The sequence below is a fragment of the Adelges cooleyi genome, unplaced genomic scaffold, assembly GCF_023614345.1.
Source record: "Adelges cooleyi isolate 19-005CV unplaced genomic scaffold, UGA_ACOO_1.1 ACOO_flye_CR_arks_rails_tigmint_CR_PRNA_574, whole genome shotgun sequence".
In the NCBI taxonomy this organism is placed as follows: Eukaryota; Metazoa; Arthropoda; class Insecta; order Hemiptera; family Adelgidae; genus Adelges; species Adelges cooleyi.
Genome location: NW_026096268.1, coordinates 1,790,484 through 1,812,478, shown reverse-complemented (window position 1 = coordinate 1,812,478; position 21,995 = coordinate 1,790,484). Strand labels below are relative to the sequence as shown.

General features: G+C 33.1%; 1 protein-coding gene and 1 long non-coding RNA gene across 4 annotated transcripts in view; one reads left to right on the top strand and one right to left on the bottom strand.

Annotated features, from left to right (window-relative positions):
* The first annotated feature begins 430 nt into the window (after positions 1-430).
* LOC126843542 (dual specificity protein phosphatase 10-like) overlaps positions 431-21,995 on the top strand; it is a 35,702-nt gene continuing 14,137 nt past the window's right edge. Inside the window, exons 1-4 of one of the 3 annotated variants that reach the window (XM_050581131.1) lie at positions 431-787; positions 5,574-5,672; positions 16,437-16,702; positions 17,171-17,525. In XM_050581131.1, coding sequence (XP_050437088.1) covers positions 667-787; positions 5,574-5,672; positions 16,437-16,702; positions 17,171-17,525 — 841 coding nt within the window. In that variant the 5' untranslated portion in view covers positions 431-666. Of the gene's footprint in view, positions 788-3,712; positions 3,855-5,573; positions 5,673-12,532; positions 12,828-16,436; positions 16,703-17,170; positions 17,526-21,995 lie in introns of those variants that run through there. The other 2 variants (XM_050581132.1, XM_050581133.1) reach the window with 2 other exon arrangements.
* On the bottom strand, positions 9,803-20,080 carry LOC126843595 (uncharacterized). The gene is made up of 3 exons (XR_007686444.1): positions 19,715-20,080; positions 17,033-17,561; positions 9,803-10,058 (listed from the first exon to the last, which is right to left on the bottom strand). It is a non-coding gene; the product is annotated as an uncharacterized LOC126843595 (long non-coding RNA).

Sequence of the window (21,995 nt, the reverse complement as noted above, 5' to 3'; positions counted from 1 at the left end):
GGCATTGAAAAAGAAAATTATAAAAAAAGAAAAAAAAAATTGTACATCAGACACAATACATAGGGAAACATGGAGTACCTACTACTATTTTGTAATGATATAAAAACACTCGACTCTTATACCAAATATAATTGTATATTTATATCATAAATTATTTTACTATTATTGATAATTTTTTTTTTTCTACTTTTAGTAAAATCCAAGTGTTCTTAAAACATCCCGCATACAAGCCGTTCTATCTGACGTATTTTTAACATATTCTAGCGCAAACTTAAATAAGCTGGGTAAATTTCATTAAGACACAATACTTATATATTGTGTATATATCTGGCACACGCTTGTTATCTTATCGCCGATTCGTGGACAAGTAATTATGGTTTACGTGAAACGAAAGCGCTCATACAAGTGCGATACCTACAACATTGAGAGTCAGTGAATCATGCAGTTTTGTCTGCACGCACGTTATAGTTAAAGCATAACAAGTTATTATTATTTTTTTTTTTTTGGAAAAATTAATTTATACATAACTCTTTTTGTAATTTTCTACAAAGTTTGTTTAATTAACATTGTTGTTCTCATGACCGCTAAGCGTGCTTGTGCCGTTTAGCGTTAAACACAGATAAATATTTTCTATATTTGTTTTATATACCTACCTACCATTGAAAAATGCGTCGCGACGCTTCGTCCTATATTGTCCAAAAGAGACCCAGAAAGATTTGGGGAATGAAAACTCTGAAAATGTGCTTCGGCAAAGGCCGCATGAAACGGCACGAATCCGTCGATCAAGGTAAATTATTATGATTATGATGATTGTTGTCGGTATTAAATAAATAGGTTTAAGGATGTTGTTTGAAAAACCACCGAAAACCGGTTCAGAATTAAATTACGGAATAGTGTTTAAAATTCTAAAGAAACATTGGTAACCTGTAAAATATATTTAAATACAAATATGTTTTACCTACTGCTACTATTTAACATTGTAAAAACCATCTGCATTCCCCATTAAAGTCCGAGTTAAAATCTATTTATAGATTTTAATTTTTACCCATCTCGGTGATACTAATATATTAATATTATCGTAATGTTTTATTTGTTTAAAAGTGTAATATTTTGTTTAGGAAAGAAAAATATTTGTTTTATTGATATTTGATTTCTTGCTAAAACATAAATGTACAAATATTGTAGCAGTTATTATTGTATAATTATAATTATTGTGTTAATGAAATATTATTCAAATATTTAAAAAATACATTATTTCTGTTATTATTGTTTTTAGAATAATAACAATGATAATTTTTACGTTTTAAAATTAAATAATATAATTCTTTAAGTTGACTCTGATCTGTCTTTCTAACAGAGTAATGGTAGAAACCTGCCCAGAATGGCGCCTATTTTTGTATACTATTATTAAACTGTACAAACTGTAATTTTCCTAACATATTATCAATGTTTTGGCAGTTTCATAGCTAATAATTTAAATACCTAATCGACAATCCTAATATTTCATTTTTTATGGAGTGCATCATTATTACCAAGCAACGTGTTTTTTTTTTAGTAAAATACTAGAGACACTTGTAGCAGATAAATAAGGCTGAAACTATCCATATGCAATCCTTATACTTTTAACTGTAGAGTTTGAACGTGCTCATTATAAATGTAGGTATGAAAGCCATTAGTGGTATCTATATTAGTATATTTCCCGACAACATAGAACATTGAATGCTAGAATTATTATTACTCAATTGTTTAACGTTATTGTTTTAAATAGCCATTGCGTCACCGACTGATTTGTAACTAATATTTAGAGTTAGCATATTTTTTTAAATGATATAACTATACTTTTTTTTATCACGGTTTTTGAGTAATGGAGTATTGACAGTACTGTCAGCTTCGAAAAAAAAGTAGTAATAACAATAACAATCATTAACAATGTTTATTTTCTCTATGGTTAAATTGTGCAATGGACAAATGTCATTATTAGATGTTTGAATTTAATTTTCATTACTTACAAATTATAAACGTGCTAGAGTATCGGACAAAATATCCACATCAACATTTTGATTTTTATGAACATGTAAATATAAACAATGTTTTAAAGCGTTTAGCCTATATGGCTATGTATAAACATCGATCGTCGACGAAATTCATTTCCGGAATATCAGGTTTGAAAAGAATACTATAAAAAACCTAAATCATTTTTAGTTTACAAAATATTTTACACACACAACGAGTAAGTAAACATAACAAAAATCACAAATTTACATTACGGTATGAAAACTTTAGTTCCAAATTAAATTAGTTCTATTCAAACATGACAATGGCTTAAGCCGAACCCGGTAGTGTGGTAATAATTTACTCGGTAAAATTAACAATTAGGTATTCAAATTGTTTATGGTGATTATTGAATTATTTCAATAATTAGGATTTATTTTGAAAATTTTCAGAAGGTAAAGGATATTTTTTAAACATAAACACCACCCTCACTATAGTTTACCAATCAAACAGAAACACAGCAATTAAAAAGTTTTAAAGTGAACAATAAAATCACGAATTTCGCATATGTTCGTACAAATATTTATACAAGATAACTTATCTGAATTTTATTGGTATTAAAAATTGCTTATAGTAAATATTTGAAGAAGAAACACTAGTGTTGTGTTTTTTGTCAACGCGCTGTTTTGGTTACATGCAGGCGAGTGACACTAAGAATTTCGACAAAGTCCTTTTGATTTTTACACGAGCCATAGCGTTTTTCTGTATACTAATCGGAAATAAATGAGTCAAGCATTAATCATGATTCCATAGAGCTATGATGATTTACAGTATGAATAACACAATGATTACACTCTATTACGTAACGGTATTCCATTAAACGCGCTCAGTATATAACATTATCTATGTACCACACAAAAAAATAATTTAAAAAAAAATGATCTATTATAAAATAAAGTATATGGTCATAACATAGCAATTGAACCATTTATGCCGGTAGCGATTTCAACGTTCCCTGTCTGTTTTGTACCTCAACCAAACCTTCTCAATGTAAAAAATATGATGGCATAAGTTTTCTCATGGTCACGTTAATTTTTATGAGAATAGTGCGTAGTATACAATATTATAATACGATATAACATAATATTTACGGTATACACCATTAAAATATTTAAAAATTTAAAATTAACTATTGCCTGTAAAACTAGTACTTATCAAAAAAATGTGAACAATCAAACCTTTTCTGGACGTGGAGGGTTCATACTTAAGTGTTACAGTGACGTTATTAGAGGCCGATATTTTATTACCGCTGTATTCTTTTAAATTTTATATAACGTAGCAATCACAAAGTATCACATTTACAAAAAAAATAACGGTAAGGTTGATCTGTTGGGGAGTATAGTCTAACCATGAATTCAACTTCTCTTTCTTTAACTAAACACACCGCTGCTCTTTGGTTCTCCAACCAAACTTGAAAATTAAACGTTTTCACATAATTTTTAGTTTTTTTTTTTACATAATATGGATGCTCCGTTTATATAAAGCCTGTCCTTCCGCTTGAACCACGTTTTTTAGTATATATATATATATTTTTTTTTACTATTAATATTTTGTATTTTTACCACAATAAGGTCAATCATGATATAGTGAATAGTAGTGTCTCAAGGCTATTATAGTTCCGCTGCGATTATGTATACTACTCTGCACTGGTGACAGAAAAATGAGCGTCACTCTTACTTATACCGTTGAACCGTGCTGATCGGTCGGATTGATATTTTTCGCTTCTGCAATAGTTGTTACTCCGTCGTGAATCAAACAACTGCCGTTCTTCTGGTATTGGTTAGCCGTATTTTACTCTCAAAGTAAGAAAACTATATATTTTTAAAATTGTTAACATAGTTTTTCCTGTATATTAACAATAAATTTGAATATAGTACATTGAATAGCACACTAGCAACATTTTAATTTAACAACTAATATTGTGTGATTTCTAGTTTCCAAATAATCCATCACTATCGTACGGTTTTTTAGCATTTTAATTCTTTACTCTGTCTTACAAATTTTGTAGTTGATCAAACATTTAATAGAATACGAACCAGATTATAATTTTTTTTTCGAGATGATAACACGAAGTGCTGGAACATTTTCCCACGTTTATTTAATAAAAATATAATTTTTAATTCGTAAAAACTGGCTTACATTTTATCCATAAAAATCCTTTTTGTATAAAACGTCAGTGTCCTGCAGAAAATACCAAATTGCGTGCACGTACCTGTAGTCTTTCCTCACACACTAATGCAACTGGAATGTATGTGTATTGTTGTATGGAACTCATTTTGACACTTAAAAACAGTTTGAAAAAAATTCCATTCGGATTATATCACAGTATACAATGTATTTTTAAGGCGAACGTTTTGCGCTTATCAAATGTTTAGGTCTTCACTCTTCTTTCCAAATGTTCACCCCTGACAACATATGAGTAACATGACGCGTTTGCACCAAAATTACTACCCGTTGTTTTTATGCTTATATTTAAGTGTATTGCAAAATCCAGGCCAATTTTATTGTATCTATAGAATACGAAATCTAAATTTAACTGTACTTCATTATTTATTTGTGTGGTTGACCTCTCATAAGTATTATTAGACGTGTGATTAATTAATCATAACAACTTCACTAATAGTCTAGTGGATTTATTAACATTATAAATCTTTTTTAGCATACTTATTCCCATCATTATTACTTTATGCAAAATGACCAACCTACTTAAATCAAGTATTTTTAGAGTAGGTAAGTAGGTTCGTCTGTTTCTCGTATACTATTCGTTGTGCCTGGACAGTATGAAAAAAACACTTAAGCAACACTTGTGGCTATATATTATAAAATAATAAAATATTTAAATAAAAACTTAACCTCAAAAATAATTCTATAAAGCGCTATGGAGTATTTTTGTGGTTAATGCTTTATTTAAATATTTAATTATTTTACTGTACAGTATGCTCCTATTGAATTGCAGTTTTTGTTTTTTTTTTCAAAAAATGTTACTTGGTGTTTTTATAATTTTATATCATTTACAATTATTTACCGGTAATACTTAGTAATTTAAAGAGTTATAAAAAGTAACTTTTAAAAATTAAATAGTAAGAATGTTGATTGGCCAATAACTAGTTACTTTTAAGTTGTTAGTATTTAATAGTCGGGCAACTAAATCAAATAATAAGAAAAGAATGTGCTTACATAATGTCAACAAAAAAGCTTTAATTATTTTTAGTGAAAATAAGTGGATTACTTTATAATGATTTTACGGATAGTCTGATAGTTTAATTAGTCATCTAAAAACTTTACTAGCAACCACAACAGTCAATAACTCATTAGTTATGCTCTATAACATATATAATTTAAAATTGACATATATTTGAAATAATAAAGCATGACTTAGCTTCGCTATCGATAGATTGGTAAGGCTTCTAATGTGCCAAACTTTAAATTCGATTTTATATATTCCGCTTGTATACATCATAGATGTATTAAAATATGAAAATTACAGATGACCATAAATGTTGTTTTATTGTTTTCTCCAGACGTGAACATGATTGGAATAGCTATGCCAAGACTGGCCATTCAGACATCTTCTAGGAAACGATCTTTGTCCATCAATAACAGCAAAACGCATGATCGCTGTAAGTACATTTCGATTTATAACGTCTTATAATATATCATAATATCATTAACCTTAAGCACCGTGTAAACATATTCTATTCGTATTTTAATAAAATAACATAAAATATTTTCAACAAAAAGAGTACTCGAACCCGGCCGATAGAGTGATAGGAATTAATTATAACAATTACAATTTTGTGACCATGAACAGTGAAGAATATTGTTTTGCTCTGTCATTAACATCTCTTCCGCCATAATGTGTACCTATTCGTACATTCGTAGTATATATATATATATATATGTACATCATACATGATGAGATGAAATAATAGTTGACGCATTTTATTTTTACTAATTTAACAACAACTAATTGAGTTTAATTAAAGTGTTTAAGCCTTAACAAGAGGACAGGGGCGTTTAATCAAAAATATTATTTTGAGAAACTACGAAAATACACATTCTTACTACACAATTACAGAGTAACTTATCAACTTCAATTGTATGTATGGTTAATGCATCTAATATTTTCGGCCTTCCAATTAACGTTTTACAAATATGAGATAATACACATCTATTAATCTTTTTTTTTTTTTATTTGAAAATATTTACAATCTGTATTAGTATATAATATACAATAAATAAGTAAAATTTAGAGCTAATTTATTTACAACGCTGGACGACTTCCTTTTTTTCTGCGAAAAATTCCAACTAATAATTAAAATAAATTGATTTTATAAAACGGAAATTATTATTTTTTTATCATTGGGAACTATAATTATGAACTTCCCGTGATTTCACTTATCGGCTTTTAGCTTTACTTGTGATAAAATTATATTTAACATTTTATATTATAACCAATATTATATTTAAATTGCAGTACTAACGTCGATTCAGTTGTTCTACTAGTAGACTGTTAGTTTTCATTTAATACACGTTTTGGTATACTATCGTCTATCCAGATGATATGTTCAAGTTTATAAGTCGTTACTTTGTCTACGATTCGAATGTCGACACAACACTCAATTGTGATTCAGTTTTTTTATAACCTAATCCGTGATATATTTAAAAATAAAACCAAAGGTTAAGTCATGTTGTATTTCCACGCGCAGTCATAATATTTTAGCATTTTATTGACGCGAATTCAACTTTAGGCGGTGGTAATATTAATAACTTTGCTGTCGGTTCTATTTAAATACAAAATTAAATAAACGTCCTTGACTTCACAAACGTCGAAGAACGAGAATGGAAAATGTCATTCCTATGATCGCATCGGTATATTTATGGCTTTCCCAAATGGACATATTTCTACTTGGCAACGCACAACGGTTTCCGTTCGTATACAGTTTTCCCCTCGATGAATATGACCGAGGTGTTTGACCTTTTTCACAAACAATTAGCCGTACATCTGTTTTCATTGGCAATCGTTTAGCCAAAGTCTAAATTGTTGTCGTTTCGAAAGCTCTGGAAAATCGATACACAGACGTCATGTGCGTTAATAACCAACCGATGCACATTGTACTCACCGTGTAATATTTCACCATAATATGTATATTAAAATATATTGAACGATATTTTTGTTTTACATAATAATAACAACAGTACGCCGGTGTATTGCGCGTGCATTGGCTGGCAGATAGTGTAATACAATTGAATAATGAATTTTTTAACCGAATTTAGGCGAACAATCGTTGTTTTCGATAACGGATCCGGACGGAATAAATTAGTAAAAGTATACAACACTAAATTACACCGCATTTTCTCAAACATAATGCATAACAATATACTAGTCGGGCATGTATTGCCTATTTTTTCATTAGTTTTTTTGCCCGGGGTCAACATGTACGACGCAACTAATCGTAATAATAAATAATCGGCCATCGCATGCTTGCAAGATGATACTATAATTATAATACTATTTAGCGTCAAGACGTACACCTACACCGACGTTATTAGCGTTCCGACATTATTGTTATTGTTCGAGCTTAACGGTGTACGCATTTTTTTTTTAAGTTGTGTACTCGACGAGTTGACCAACCAGAGGTCTCTCTCGGTTTGCCTGACGGTTCTTGACGTGAGTCATCAGCGTTTTTAAATTCGTACAAACGAGATTTGCACATACTCATTATAATGTGTACGGCTACGGTGGCACATGAGCGTAATGCAAAATCGGACCTTGAAAAGTTTGCTTCAGTATTTTCTCGCATATGTTCCTCTATATCAGCAAAGTGCAGATGTGTATGAAGTGACCTTTTCGGACCGCGTGCGCCTGTGTGTTTGTCCTTTTGTTATTATTTTATCATCGATTCGAAGAGACCTGATATACCACCTAATATAAATGGTCGTTTTCCGCACCCCGCGTTTTTGTACATGCCAGTGTAATGTTTTATGTGTTATTGTGATTTTTTTCAAACCGACCAAACTACCGGCAATAGAAAAGCTCCATGGGAGAGCCCCTACACAACAACTTCGTCCCCGTGATGAAAGATCAATATGTAGTCACAGGTGAGTCATCCGTCAGATTATCTTACCCCTTTGCTACCCGTCGTATTATCCTAATACGATATGTTAGTATGTATAATTATTGGTCGTAAAATTAAATAAAATAACATTCGTCCGGCCGTTGCGTTCTATGACATTATAATGACTTAATTAAGCAATTTAATATATAACATGTAGGTATGTGTATATTTGAGCTAATCATATATTTTGTTGAACGGCTTAAATTGCCTACCTACTTGAAAATTTCTTTTGTGCGCACAATGTGGTGGAGTTGTTAAGTAATTGATTTGTATGTGCACTTTTCTTAGTATCGAAATCAACTCGATCTGTTACCACTTATCAGAATGAAATATGAATAGCAGATGTTTACTATGTTAATACGCAACCGAAATTTTACACTCAAAGGTCACTATTAACTTATTTATATGACCGATTCATCTGTGAAAAATGAATATATAATGTTATTTAATATTTTTCAAATTTTTTAACGTAATACTAACGGATAATAATAATCGCAGTAATAAAAATAATATAGTATAAATTATCGCACTATGCGTCAGTTAAGACTAATCACACCTAGAATAAATTATTACTCCAAAGTATATTAATTCATTAGTCGTCCGTGACTCACAAACAGTAATAGTTTTATAATAATATTTTTTATAAATTATGATAATAATAATAATAATAATAATATAGTCAAAACAATCGGGGGTTTCTTTTAATGATTTTCTTTTTTAAAAATGGAGGTCCTTGGACCTTGGGTGTATTTAGGTTTCCCGACAATCGTCTATCGCAGTTTCCAACAACTAGTTTATTCGCACATAGATTTTCAACAATGAAAAATATTGGGCCTATATAATTAAATCTTGGTTTAGGTATAGATAATCGTTAGGCTGTATATATTGCATCTAAAAGGTGGAACTTAAATTGTTAATGTCGCCCATGTTGACCGTATTTATTGAGGTTTATTGCTGTGCGTGATAATTTAACAATATTAAAACCTAAGCGAGAAAAATACAATTATCTATGTTATATAACTGTAAAACTATAAATTATTATTTTAAGGTTGATCTGTGTACATTTTATTTTTATACAACGCGGATCTCTCGGCAATAATCTCGAGGGTATTACCGAGTCCCAAGTAATTAGAAATTAAAATTACTATTCAGATAAATATCAAAAGGTAACACAAATGAATTACTTTTTCGTGTTTACTATGTATGCACGCTTTAATATTATCCCCTGAGACTTGACCGAAATAAGCTTCCGTATTGTGTGATATAGTTAAAGTAGGATACAAGTTGAAAAATCGCATTTGTCCAGTTTTTATTTTACACGACATTTCACAGAGTTTAAACCGAAATATAGTATGTTCTGTGTAATACTACACAGCGTATAGGTGTTTAGGCCTAAGAGTAGTATAATATGTACACACGTGATCCGAAAAACGATTGGCCGAAACTTTCTCAGACGCATTAACGTCACCTTCGTCGTCTGTGAACTTTGGCCTTTGATAAGAACGACACGGAACGATCGTGGAAACGCATAATTTACATTACAAATGCCGTTGAGTAATTTTAAATTTATAATCATTAATACATATTGTATACAAGTATAATTATCACAAATGTCTATATATTTGAGTCACAATAGTTAAAAATATATTATGTGTACAGAAGTCGTGAACTACTATCACTGTATTATTATCTCTATACATAGTACAGAATTTTCGCAAATGTATATGACAGAGAAAATATTGTCGGCACACAAAACGATACAGATTTTGTTAGGCTTAAAAAAAACAACCATTACTACTTGTATAATATGGTCTGTAATCACTAAGTAAACCGTACCTCGCCTGGGCTTATATTTACTTTATTCAGCGTCCCACGTTATATTCTGTCCTGTTAAAATAATAACAAAAAAAATATTATTAGTTTGTTACGCTAACCTAGTGGTAGGTTTACTACATAGTACATAAGTACAACAACCGGTGTACGACGGGCTTGAACAAACTGCACGAAGCAGCTGATGCACACTATTGTGTGTTGGATTGTAAAACAGAAATGAGTAAAGTCAATAGTTCATTAAAATTTAATGGATCGATCGCAGGTCACTGTAATATTATTTGACGTTTAATCAGCCACTAAACGTTTAATAATTCGTTAAACGCTTGTGTTGTGCAAACCTGGGTGTCCATTAGATGGGTAGTTGACGTGTCTCTATTTAGTCACATACATTTTTATTGAAGACCACGGGGCGGCGTCTTCTGGACCTTCTAGTGGACGCCCAGGTTAACACTATGTGTAAAATAATTGAAGGGTCACGAAGAAAAAAGATCAATGTCCATTTTTGAAATTTACTAACTTATAAAATGACATTTCAGCAAGGGTTTGAGCAAGAGAAAAACAGATGTTGTCGGTAAACTAAATATATTTGAGTAAAAAAAAAAAAAATTTACTTATACAAAAAGTGAAAAATAAAATAGTATCTCATGTTCACAAAAAAATTGACATTGATCTTTTTTCCCCGTCACCCTTTAATTAAATAAGTTATACACTATGCATAAATACATGGATACATCATTAAAATTATTATTACATTTTAGAACAACTAAGATATTGAATGGTTATATTTTATTGTATTATAAAATAATTGAGTTTGGAGCTATCAAAAGAATAACATATCGATTGTAGGCGGTTAGGCATTGAAGGTTCGTGATAAGCTAGATACCATTAAAATTCGCCTTAAGTTGTGAATTTACATGTAAGAGCTGATGATTTTTTGCCACTATTCATTGAACGCGACTAGAGAAGTTAAATAGGGTTTCAGGTAAATTAATTATTGCATTAAATAGCTTTTAAACAAATAAGTGACCATTTATAGGTCTACGACTTTTTTGTTTATAGATTCAATCTTCTAATTATATCGTCGTTACTGTAACTTGTTACTTCAGTTACGTTACTACCAAAAACTTCAAATTAGTGTTTTAACCTATATTTTATGCGGACTCACAATTGTTAAAAACAAAATAAATACATATTTTTTTGAATCATCTAAATAAATAAGTGTAGGGTAACATATTTGTTCGGTCTTCTATGCAAAAAGCTGTAAGTAACTCGCAATTTTTCAAAAATGAGATGATTGCAAACTGTTGTTTATAACAAAGTATTTTGTGTTAAAATACAGTAAAACATCATTTAGACCCTCAAAATACGTTTTTTATATGGAATATTTACCCGTTGAAAACCCGTAAAATTAGTATTTACTAAATGATAAAGTAGTGTATACTTTGAAGTTACTGCACAAACGTTTAATACATTTATTTCGCGACACATAATATACTGTATACATTTTACTTAGTAATCCTAAACTAACTAATACAACAGTATCTACACAATATTAATATTTATTTTTTAACACACGATGTTCTAACACACGATTAGCGTTAAACACTTCAAATTAAATTTATTTTTCAATTAGTTCCTAACTTTGATGAAATACTCTTATGGTAAGTCGTCATTGAAACTATGTTATTAGTAGATAACTGTAACGCAGTATCCCGAAATTTATTTTGCTAAATTTTGGTGTTAATAATTGTTTTAGACAAAAAAAAAAAAAATTACCAAAAAAATGTTTTGAAGTAGATTATTACACGTCATTACAATTAAATTATTGTTATTGTATTATGTTGATATCGGCCGAACAACATTTGTGTAGGTTAAGCTCATCATTTCAGAAGGGCAATATAGTGTAAAAATATTCATAACATTGATTGTTTAATCAATGTTATTGTTTGTTTGTTTTTTTTTTTTTACTTTTTTACCTACCCGGCGTACATAAAAACGTACACGGGAGTTCGTGAGCAAGGTTGTGCTCGTCTCCCCTCCGCTTCCTCCCCCCCCCCAGGCCGGTGTTCCTGATCACGCAGACCGGTGGAGGCGCATGCCGCCGCTTCTACGGTTATGTGCCACCGAGTCGGTTTCGTAAGGTCGATTCGGGCCGCGTGCGTACCGTTCGCTTGGTTGTGTATAGGCATGTGATCGCATGACTCATCGCCGCCGCCGCCGCCGCGCCGTTCACCTCCACTGCCTGTAGGTACTATACAATAATAATAATAATAATACAACGCCTCTCTCCTGCCGGCCACTATCGATGGCGCTAAAATCGATGTTACCCGACTCCGGCGTTTCGGGATCGACTGACGGACAGTATTAAACATTGACACGAAAAAACGAAACGAGCGAAATCGGCGGCAAGACTTTTTATGGCTTTTGGTTAAAAAAAATATATGTACACCGGCAAACTCGACGGACGAACGGCCCGAACCCGGCGCGGAGGGGAAGTCGGCGGCTATCGATTGTTGTTGCGGGACTCGGGCGACGGCTGTGTACGACGGCCAGCAACACACGGCTGACTTCTGAAGCCAACGCGCGCGCTCGGCTACGGCGGCTCTATACACCTCACACGGGTTCATCCGTCTTACGCGTGCGGTTCGTGTGTACTGTGTGTCAGAAATAATCTATAATTAATAGTACAACAAAAAATAACTGTGCACCGGCCCGTTAAAAGTGTGTGTGTGTGTTTGTTATGATGGGTGCCGGTTACCGGAAATTTCGATCCAGAAAAGGATTAATGGAAAAACGAAAAAAATCTGTAGCTTAACTACCGTGGTAAGTGTTCGACTTGGTAAAACGATTAATTATTTTGTTTATTCATCGTCGATTTTTTAAGTTTTTTTTACAAAAAATGTATTAATATTTTTCGGACGACTCGCCGACTTTCACCGGTATAACGAGGCGACGGCGCGGTTGTTTCGGTTTTGTTTAAATATTATTGTACGTTTAACGAAAAAACGCATTTTAAAATAAAACTAACAATACTATTAAAATAAAACATTACCGTTTTTCTGTGTAGGTATATGCAATATTATGTAAATAGACACAGGGCATGTCTATAGTGTGTAATAAAGTATCCGTGGGTAAGATTACGAGATCGGAATTTTGGCGATAACGTAGCGTACGCTCGGTGTGGATAAATAATTTGATATATTGCGTAGATTATGTCTCATACACTAATTTGATAATTTTAAAGAGATTATGCGGTGTGTTATCAAGCAAGCATCTCCGAAAACTTTTTTTCGTGGTCGTCGAGTTTATTATTTTTTAGATCGTAAAAAACCTATGCGAGTAATTATTTCTTCGACGTCGCCTTATTTGCTATTTTAATATAATTAAATTATTTTTTTCTTTTAACCGTTTTTTATCAACTCTTTCGCCACAGTCGTGTGTTGGCGCGTCGACGTTATTGATTATATCGGGTTCGTGACGTTGTTGTTTTTTTTTGTACCTCATCGTCCGACTGCATTTGTCAGAGCACAATAACAATACATTATTTTGATAACAAATGACTCACACCGTTGTTTTAGGCGTAGGTGTTAAACTAGCGGCGGCGCGCGTTGAAGAGTCCGCTTGTTCGGTGGCACGACCCGTAAGCTTAATGCCGTTGGTTATCCGAAATAATTGTACTCCAGGCTTGGCAAATAAGTATCGTTGACGTGTCAGATGTTCATAGGGTCGTCAGGCGTATTCATTGCAAACAAACGGTGCAAAAGTAATTGCAATTTTTTTTTTTCGAGCACAAACATTTCAGCGAATAATTTAATTTAAATTCACAATTCTTAAGTTTTAATATTTTATAAACATGGCTTTAAACAAGTGATTAGAATTTTGGAGGGAGCTAAAATCAATACGAGGGGATGAGCTGTCCTCCCTCCACCTTGTTGCTTGTATGATAGCGGTTAAATAAAAATGAAAGCGTTTGTTGTTTATCTTACGTTTTCTCATTATATTGACAATCGCTCTACGTAATCCCGTTACGTAATGTTTACGTATATTCACCCTAACGATGAACCGTTTTCACGGAATGAGGGACGAGGCATAGTACCAATAATATTCATATTAATACGATTATAACAGTTCAGATTTTTTCGTTTATTCATATTTTTTTCTCAGGGCCAGTTCAATCCGGACAGGCTGTCGGTTGGGAAATTTCATGGCGGTCCACAAAATTTAAAACAAAAATATTTCACCAAAACCGCCCAACTTTACTGTAAACTTAACTAAACCTAAAACGCGAGTGACCCGGTTGGGCTTTGAAGTTTAAATGGCAGTCCATAAATTGAACATGTTGTTTAAAAATCACCTATTAAACCTAATGACTGGCCGATGACCAGTTTTGAATAATTTAAATTAAAAGTAGTAAGTACATGACGTTTAAAAAAAGTCCTTACAAATAACAATAGTACTGCGCTCCACCTACACGTATGTAGATGTTCAATGAAAATAACCCAAATGTAGTAATAATTATTCAAGTTATCGGCCAGTCATTAAATTTAGCAGATGATGGTTTTTTTAATCATCGCCGTTTTCAATGTTGGTATTATTGTTTAGTTTAGTTGATTAAGAAGGCATGAATAACACAAACATAAATTGATAATAGAATAACTATAGGTACGTAACAAAAGGTACACGAAAGCAAAAATATAAAATCATAAGTATTTCCAGAGAAAATCAGGGCCTTATTCTTGGTGAATATATATTTGTTTGAAGCCATATTTTCTCTCTGGTGTGTAAAATGTAAATACGCTGAAACGCTGAATTTACTAAATTGACTATTTTGGCTGATGTCGTGAGAACGTTTTCGAGAAATGCGTAACGCTAACGCCAGAGATTTAATCCCTTGCCTTCCTCTCTCCATCGAACGACCGGCTTAGTGTATACATTGCATACAGGCCGGTCAAACGCGTTTGAACGGAATTCGACCATTATTCGTTTTAAGGCCCATAACAAGTAGGTAGTTTGTGATGATGGCTATGTTTCCAAATTTTATGTTAAAACTATTCGATTCGTTAGAAACCAACCAAAAAGCTTTTCAGCTGTGATACTACAACTATTTACTAAGAAAAATATGCTAAAGTATGCTATGTAAGTGTTACGTTATTTTGCAAACAGATATTCGTATTGTAACTAAAATGATTATACATAATAAAATATAAGTAAAAAACGATATCTAAACGGTGTCCTGGCTCGTGATAGTAACAAGTTAAACAAAAGGCAAACGCTCGACGTTCTTATAATATAGTAGGTATACGTGAAATCGAATATTATTACCGAAACGCGTTATATAATCATTTGATTTCATTATACACATATACCTACATGATACGCGTAGTCATCTGCTTGGCCTGCGCTAGTAATTTTCGAGGTTGCGTTGAATTATTATTATACGTGTTTATTTATACTGCAAAATATACATAAAAATATGAAGGTAGGTATATAGTAGCTGTACAGTGTGTGTACTGTGTAGTGTGTACACATAAATAAATTTACGGACGGAGAACGGTTAAAAAAAACTAACAGACAAAATTATTATTGCGCGTTTGAAGTAGTTGCAGTAAAAAATTAATAATTCCAAACCTGTAATCAAACAATGATTATTTTTTATATTAAATACCCAATAGTGATTATATATTTATAACTATATTTGTATAATAGGCGACCTCGTTAGCGAATTCCGTCATTATATATTTATATTATTCCCCCCAAAAAACGAGTTTAATAAATAATAGGTAAATAAATCAGATACGCGTTTTCCGTGGGAAGTCGGTTTTATTCAACAGTAATTAAATCAAAACAGCTGTCATTTTAATAATTATTTAAAGCGCAGTTTTTATTTTGTTTTCATTAAATCAGTCTTTAATGCTCAATTTGGACTTCGTCGATTAAAGTCAAATAACGAAACCCTAAATTTAAGGAAACGCAACAGCGTTAGTTTACTTTTTTGTATCGTTCGTCAATTAACAGTTCCAGACTTTTATCACAAAGTTACCATCAAAAATTGTATCATATCCCATTATAATTACCAGTTATGTTTGCTATAAATTCTGGTTGGCCGACGTAATCACGCATTAAAAATTATTAAAACGCGCATTAGAGCATACCTATTTATATACATAATACATTAACAATACACTGTGTGAGTTGTCGATAATAATCCGTATCGATGATGATAATATAATAATAATAAAATATAATAAAAACGAAATTCATCAACCGACGAGTTCTGATAGCACATTACACCTTTGTCTGTTATTGAATATACCTCACTGTCCGTTTATTGTGTTGGCATTTAGTAATAGACAAGTGCATTTGTCCATCAAAGTCACAGGAGTGAACATTATTAGTATTTTGTTTTAAAAAGAAAAATGTGTATTTTTCCAGTGTGTCATTTGAGGACGCATCAGCAACGCTGCCCCATGTCGGCCGTTTGCTACGAAGGCGGCGTCGGCGGCAGATCCAGAGCAGGGCTCAGGCTCAGCCTGAACAGAAGCATCAGCGAACCCGGTCCGACGGTGCCAATCACCGTCACCACCCCGACCAACCCCAAACGGTTTCGGCTGGAACCCATACCCAGTTTGGCGGCCAGTTTACCGGCCAGTCCGAATTCCGACGGCTCCACTCTGAGCAGTGCGCTCGTACTCAACAAGGTATTTACACATAAAAAAAAAAAAAAAAAAACATATAACGACTTGCCCAGTGTAGACGTTACGAAATCTTACGTCAAATATTGGCTTATCAGTCGAGGAAATCATTACTCGAATCAATGAGAGTGCGTTTATAAAAATAAAACCGTACCAGAATGACATCACCGGGTAGATATAGGCACCGGCGTTTATCGAGCAGTAAGGTCGTAGGGTTCAACCGTTAATAATAATAATCGTATCGACCGACATTGATTGTATTGACATTACCTCTACCTATATTATATAGTGATCGATAGCGAGGTTTGGAATATGTTAAAACTTTGGGTCAATTACCTTATATGGGACACGTTCAAAGGGGGTTTTCGCACCTTTTTTCGAGTACACGTAGCCACAATTGTGTTTACAGATCCGGACATTCAGTTGGTCGTGCCATATCTCTAGTAGTTGTTTAAAAAAATATCTCATTTCCAGGTCAAGAGAATCGACGCGGATACACTGAGGCAAAAGCTGGAACTCCACGGGCCGGCCGTGTTGACCGTGGACTGTCGGTCGTTTGTGTGTTACAACACTGGTCACATCAGAGGGGCCGTCAACGTCAACGTGGCTGACCGGATCAACCGGAGGCGCCTGCAGAGCGGCAAAGCCACGCTGGTGGAGTTGGCGTCGTCAAGGGATGCCAAGGAAGCCCTGCGGAGACGCGGTTACCGGGAAGTGGTGGTCTACGACGACTCCACCGAAGATCTGGACCGAGTGGCCCACAACCACCCGCTGATGCTGATTCTTGCCTCTTTGGTTGAAGACGAAAGGGAGCCTTCGTTTCTCATAGGTAAGTCTGCACGCGAATTCAATTAATCCACGAGACCTGCGCATACAAAGCAAGTACAGGTTACCGTAGGGGAATGATACGGAGAATAAATATCGGCTATTCAAAATCCATAGGATGTGTTTTCTCGGACGAAATCTGACGACGGATGTGGAATTGGCTGCAATAGATTATGTTCGAGACTTGTGATTTGTGCGCAATTTAATCGGAGCGGATTAGAAATGTGTACGGGACGATTAAAATGATTTTACCGGAAAGAATTGCAATTTTTTTAATTACACTGCGTTTCTTAAGGTGTTTTTTGGGGAAAGTTCCTCGACCTAGTTCTACTCTCTCTGCTAGTGCGTTGTAACTTGTGCGGTATAGTGCTAGATTTTGGCTCTGTTCGACCGCTGTACATTGTGACAGCGGGTCCTCTACATTGTACTCCGGTTACTGGTTAGGTAAATTCATCAACTTTACTATAAATCCGAAAGTTAAAAATATAAATGTTGGACATTAGCTGTCTATAACATAACCTACTCTTATTAGGGTCGTCTCATAAACGTGTTTTTTTATTATAAAAAATATTATGTAATAACAATGACAAAATTATAAATATTTGTTTATGGAGTTTGAAGAGTAAATTTTAAATACAAATAGTGTAAATAAGATATGACTAATAGAAAAAACAAAATACTCGTCGACAACCAGTTTTGAATAAAATATTTAAGTTATTACTCATAAAGCTAAACAGGAATATAAGTGCGGTTAATTGGATAAAAGTAATATTTACTGCACCATTATTTTAGTGGTACATCCTTGAAAGGGGTCAAGGGTTGTAACTTGTATCCTACTCTTTTCTTAAAAGATATTTTGTTTTTATTCCTACTTTTTAAAATTGTATTTTGGCTTGACAATTGTCGTATATTTTTATTTTTAATTACTTTTACAATTTTTGTATCAAACGGTTTTTGTTAAAAAACATTGGTTTATGCATTTTGTTAGGCTCTGTTTGTATTTACGGTATCGATTTATAAATCTTGTGGGGGGAAATGGCAAATATTTATAGTTATAAAAAAACTAGTATAAATATTGTAATTTTAGGCAAGTTTTTGGATGGATATAAGTGTTTTTAACACTAACCGTTGAATCTCATATAAACTTTTTAGTAGTTTTAAAATTTAATGCTACCTTCAAACCTCTGGTGGTTTAATTACACTTCACGTCCTTGATGTGCCCGAAATAATTCTATTATTAGTAGACACACTATGAAGTGTCAACATAGTATGTTTAACAATAAATTTAAACAAACATATACCGAAATTTTATATACAACCGTATGTATGTTAATGAGTGTCGTGTCATATGTTGACGATGTTTATCGGTCGACGAGGGGGGAGACTTGTGCTTTCAGTTTCGTCTAGCGTTTTGTATATTATACGAGCTATTAACTCGATGTAAATAATATTATGCAAATCGACCAGTTGCGCATTTAACTTAATTTAGACACACTTAAAAACGCCATGAAACTGTTTTGGGCAGTAATCAATTAGGGTAGTAATGGGTTTTTTTTCTCGAGAAAGTTACTATCCAGATTAAAGTGAACATATTAATATATTATACTTACCAGCTTCATTTTTTTTTTGTCTTTACGGAGCGTTTCGAATGGGTATTTTCGCGAAGAAGTAGGGGAGGCTGTAACCCCGGTTAGGTCTCGTGACAGTTGCTCGTGTTAACGTTGACTGTGTAAATTTGAATGTAAACTCTTAATATAACCGATTGGAAGTGTATGATCTTTCGCACGTTGTAATTAAGCAATTATTATAATTACTGTCGACATTTATCCGAATGGCGTCGGTATTTTAATAACTCTATAGTAAACGGTCCATTTACTATACTCATCAGTCATCGGTTATTAATAAATGACGTTAAGCGTGTGAATAAGTGGTCGTCGAAACGTATAGCGCACAGGCCATCATCATCATCATCATCATCATCATATTAATATGTACACAAATAATATTTAGGACGTTGGACAACAAAGAGAGCCGAGTAGAAATAAAGAAAGAAAGACCACGTGCATGACGCAAAGACTGTTATTCAAATAATTATGCTTGAAGTTTTTCAATCGTTTTCGTCTCATTGGAAAGGGTAAAGTTGAAAAGCGATATCAATACATTCCCCCCCCCCCATCATACTATTATTATTACCTCGTACCTTCCGCGTGACGGACTTGGATCTCTGACTCGGCTGGGCAATCGTCATGACTATTATTTCCACTCGTTATCACCGCGTGTCTGTCGTTCAATATTGGTAGGTACACAATGTTATACATTAACAGTACAACTTTTGAAGCAGTCAAGTTTAGGATCGGCACGGCTTGTCGAGCGATCAAACAGAAACACACAATGTTTGGCTGGCCCCAAACGACATGCGATCGTTATCGACAATCAATCAGTCGCAGTATAACGAAAACAGCCATACATTGTTTCACAAATAATGGATGATTAAAAAACAGTAGCTGTTATATTTTTAGTCAGTGTTACTAGCCGGGTGTCGCTTGACTGTATGTATATAAATTAAAAGATTGTTGAACGTCGTCGACACACCAATCGATAAGGTTTATTTTCAGAGACCATTGGCACGGTAGCAGCTGTCCCATTTACGGGCAAACATCCCTTCCAGGTGAAGTGCATGTGTACACGACGACGCATAAATATACGTCGTTCGTAAGCACAAAGGAATTTCTTTTGGAGACAGACTACTAGGTCCTCACTCTTTTGTACATAATAGCATATCCGGCACGACCGAGATCAGCTGCTGTGTGTCGTCATAATATCTTCTGGAAAAATCTAGGAGGCTTTAAAAGACAAAAGGGAATTTTAATTATTTTTACTGGTCTTGAAGACGGAAAGAACGGTCCCGGTCGTGGCTATTTATTAAGGGGCAAAATATAGGCAATATTTTACAAAAACTCATTTAAATTGTCTATTGTTATGTATCTATTATGTAAATTTAATTTAATATTTATTTTTATTTGTTATACAAAAAAACAGACATAATAATACTTTTTCAACTTTGTATCGAAGCTAAAAATCAATCAATTAGTAGCTAATTTTTAGCAATGTTTTTAAGTCTAGTTTTCAGTTTTTATTTAGTTCTGCGAAGAAGATAAGCGCTTTTGCCTAAGCCTAACTCCTCAATAAACAGTGTTAAACATAGGGTGTGTAACGTCATGATTCTGTGGCCCAAATTTTTTTTAGCTATAAAACTAAAATTATAACCGTTATTTGAAGGTAATTTTGGAAAAGTTTAAAACTTCCTTTGATATTTGCAATAATAATAAAAAATAACATGAACTACCACAATAACTCAAACCATTTTATTAAAATATTTTATAAATAACAAAACAACAGCTATTTGACGTTTATCGTTTTACCTTTGTTTTTACAGACCAGGTGACTGTATTTTTTTTATTAGAAATAAATTACTTTTCCACACTGATTCATTGCTAAATAATTAATTACCTTCAACAGGAATAACTACTCAGTTTTCGCGTGTCAATGGTTGTTTATTTATGCGATGATTTTTTTTTAATTGAGGAAAACCCTTTCTTGGAAACAGATGAAACATGACTAACGATTTTTACTGCAAAAAACCTTGAAAGTGAATCATCCTTTTTCCAGACGGACGGTAATTGGTTGCTTTTAAAAATATTAATCTGCGAAATGTCCCAACTTTCATCTGCGAAAGGATCGAGGGGAAAAATCAATTGGTTATTAGTATTACGCTTTTAGGGTGGCCGTTTTTCTGGTGTAGGGTTTCTCCTAGTCGACACAAACGCATAGTTTGCTTTACAAACAATAAACAATAGTATTATAGCCAACCCTTCTACGATTTTCTAACTAAACTATATTTAGGGGAACGGTCGGACGCATCTCTTAGTTATTTCAATGTCATTTGCGCTAATGCACATCGAGTTATTTCCCGTTTGGATTCGATGAATAGTCGATTGAGTAATTGGACATTTGTGCCGTCCAGCAATACAATACCAATAATCGCTGTTAACTGCTGAAACGGTAAATCGCTGAATCATTTATTTAACGGCCTAAAACTATACAAACAGAATGTCGTGTCGCTACAATATAATTTACAAACGGACGAGACAATAAAAGTAAGTTTTCTAAACTATCCGACTTGTTTATACACAACCCGAATAAAAAGAATGTAGCTGTTATAACAGTCGGTGACAAAATGCATATTATTACTGCAATCATCAATATTGAATTAAATAGTATTATTATTATTATTATTATTATTATTATTATTATTACTGTTGTTATTTAATATGTAATATTTTTAAGGAAGTCGTTCGTTTGTTATGCTAACATGCGGTAAACGTCTATAGCGCAATTCGTGGTGTTTTTTATTTTTTCATTCGCATTAAACAAATATTATGCACTTCAAACGACCACTCCTTGTAAGCGATAA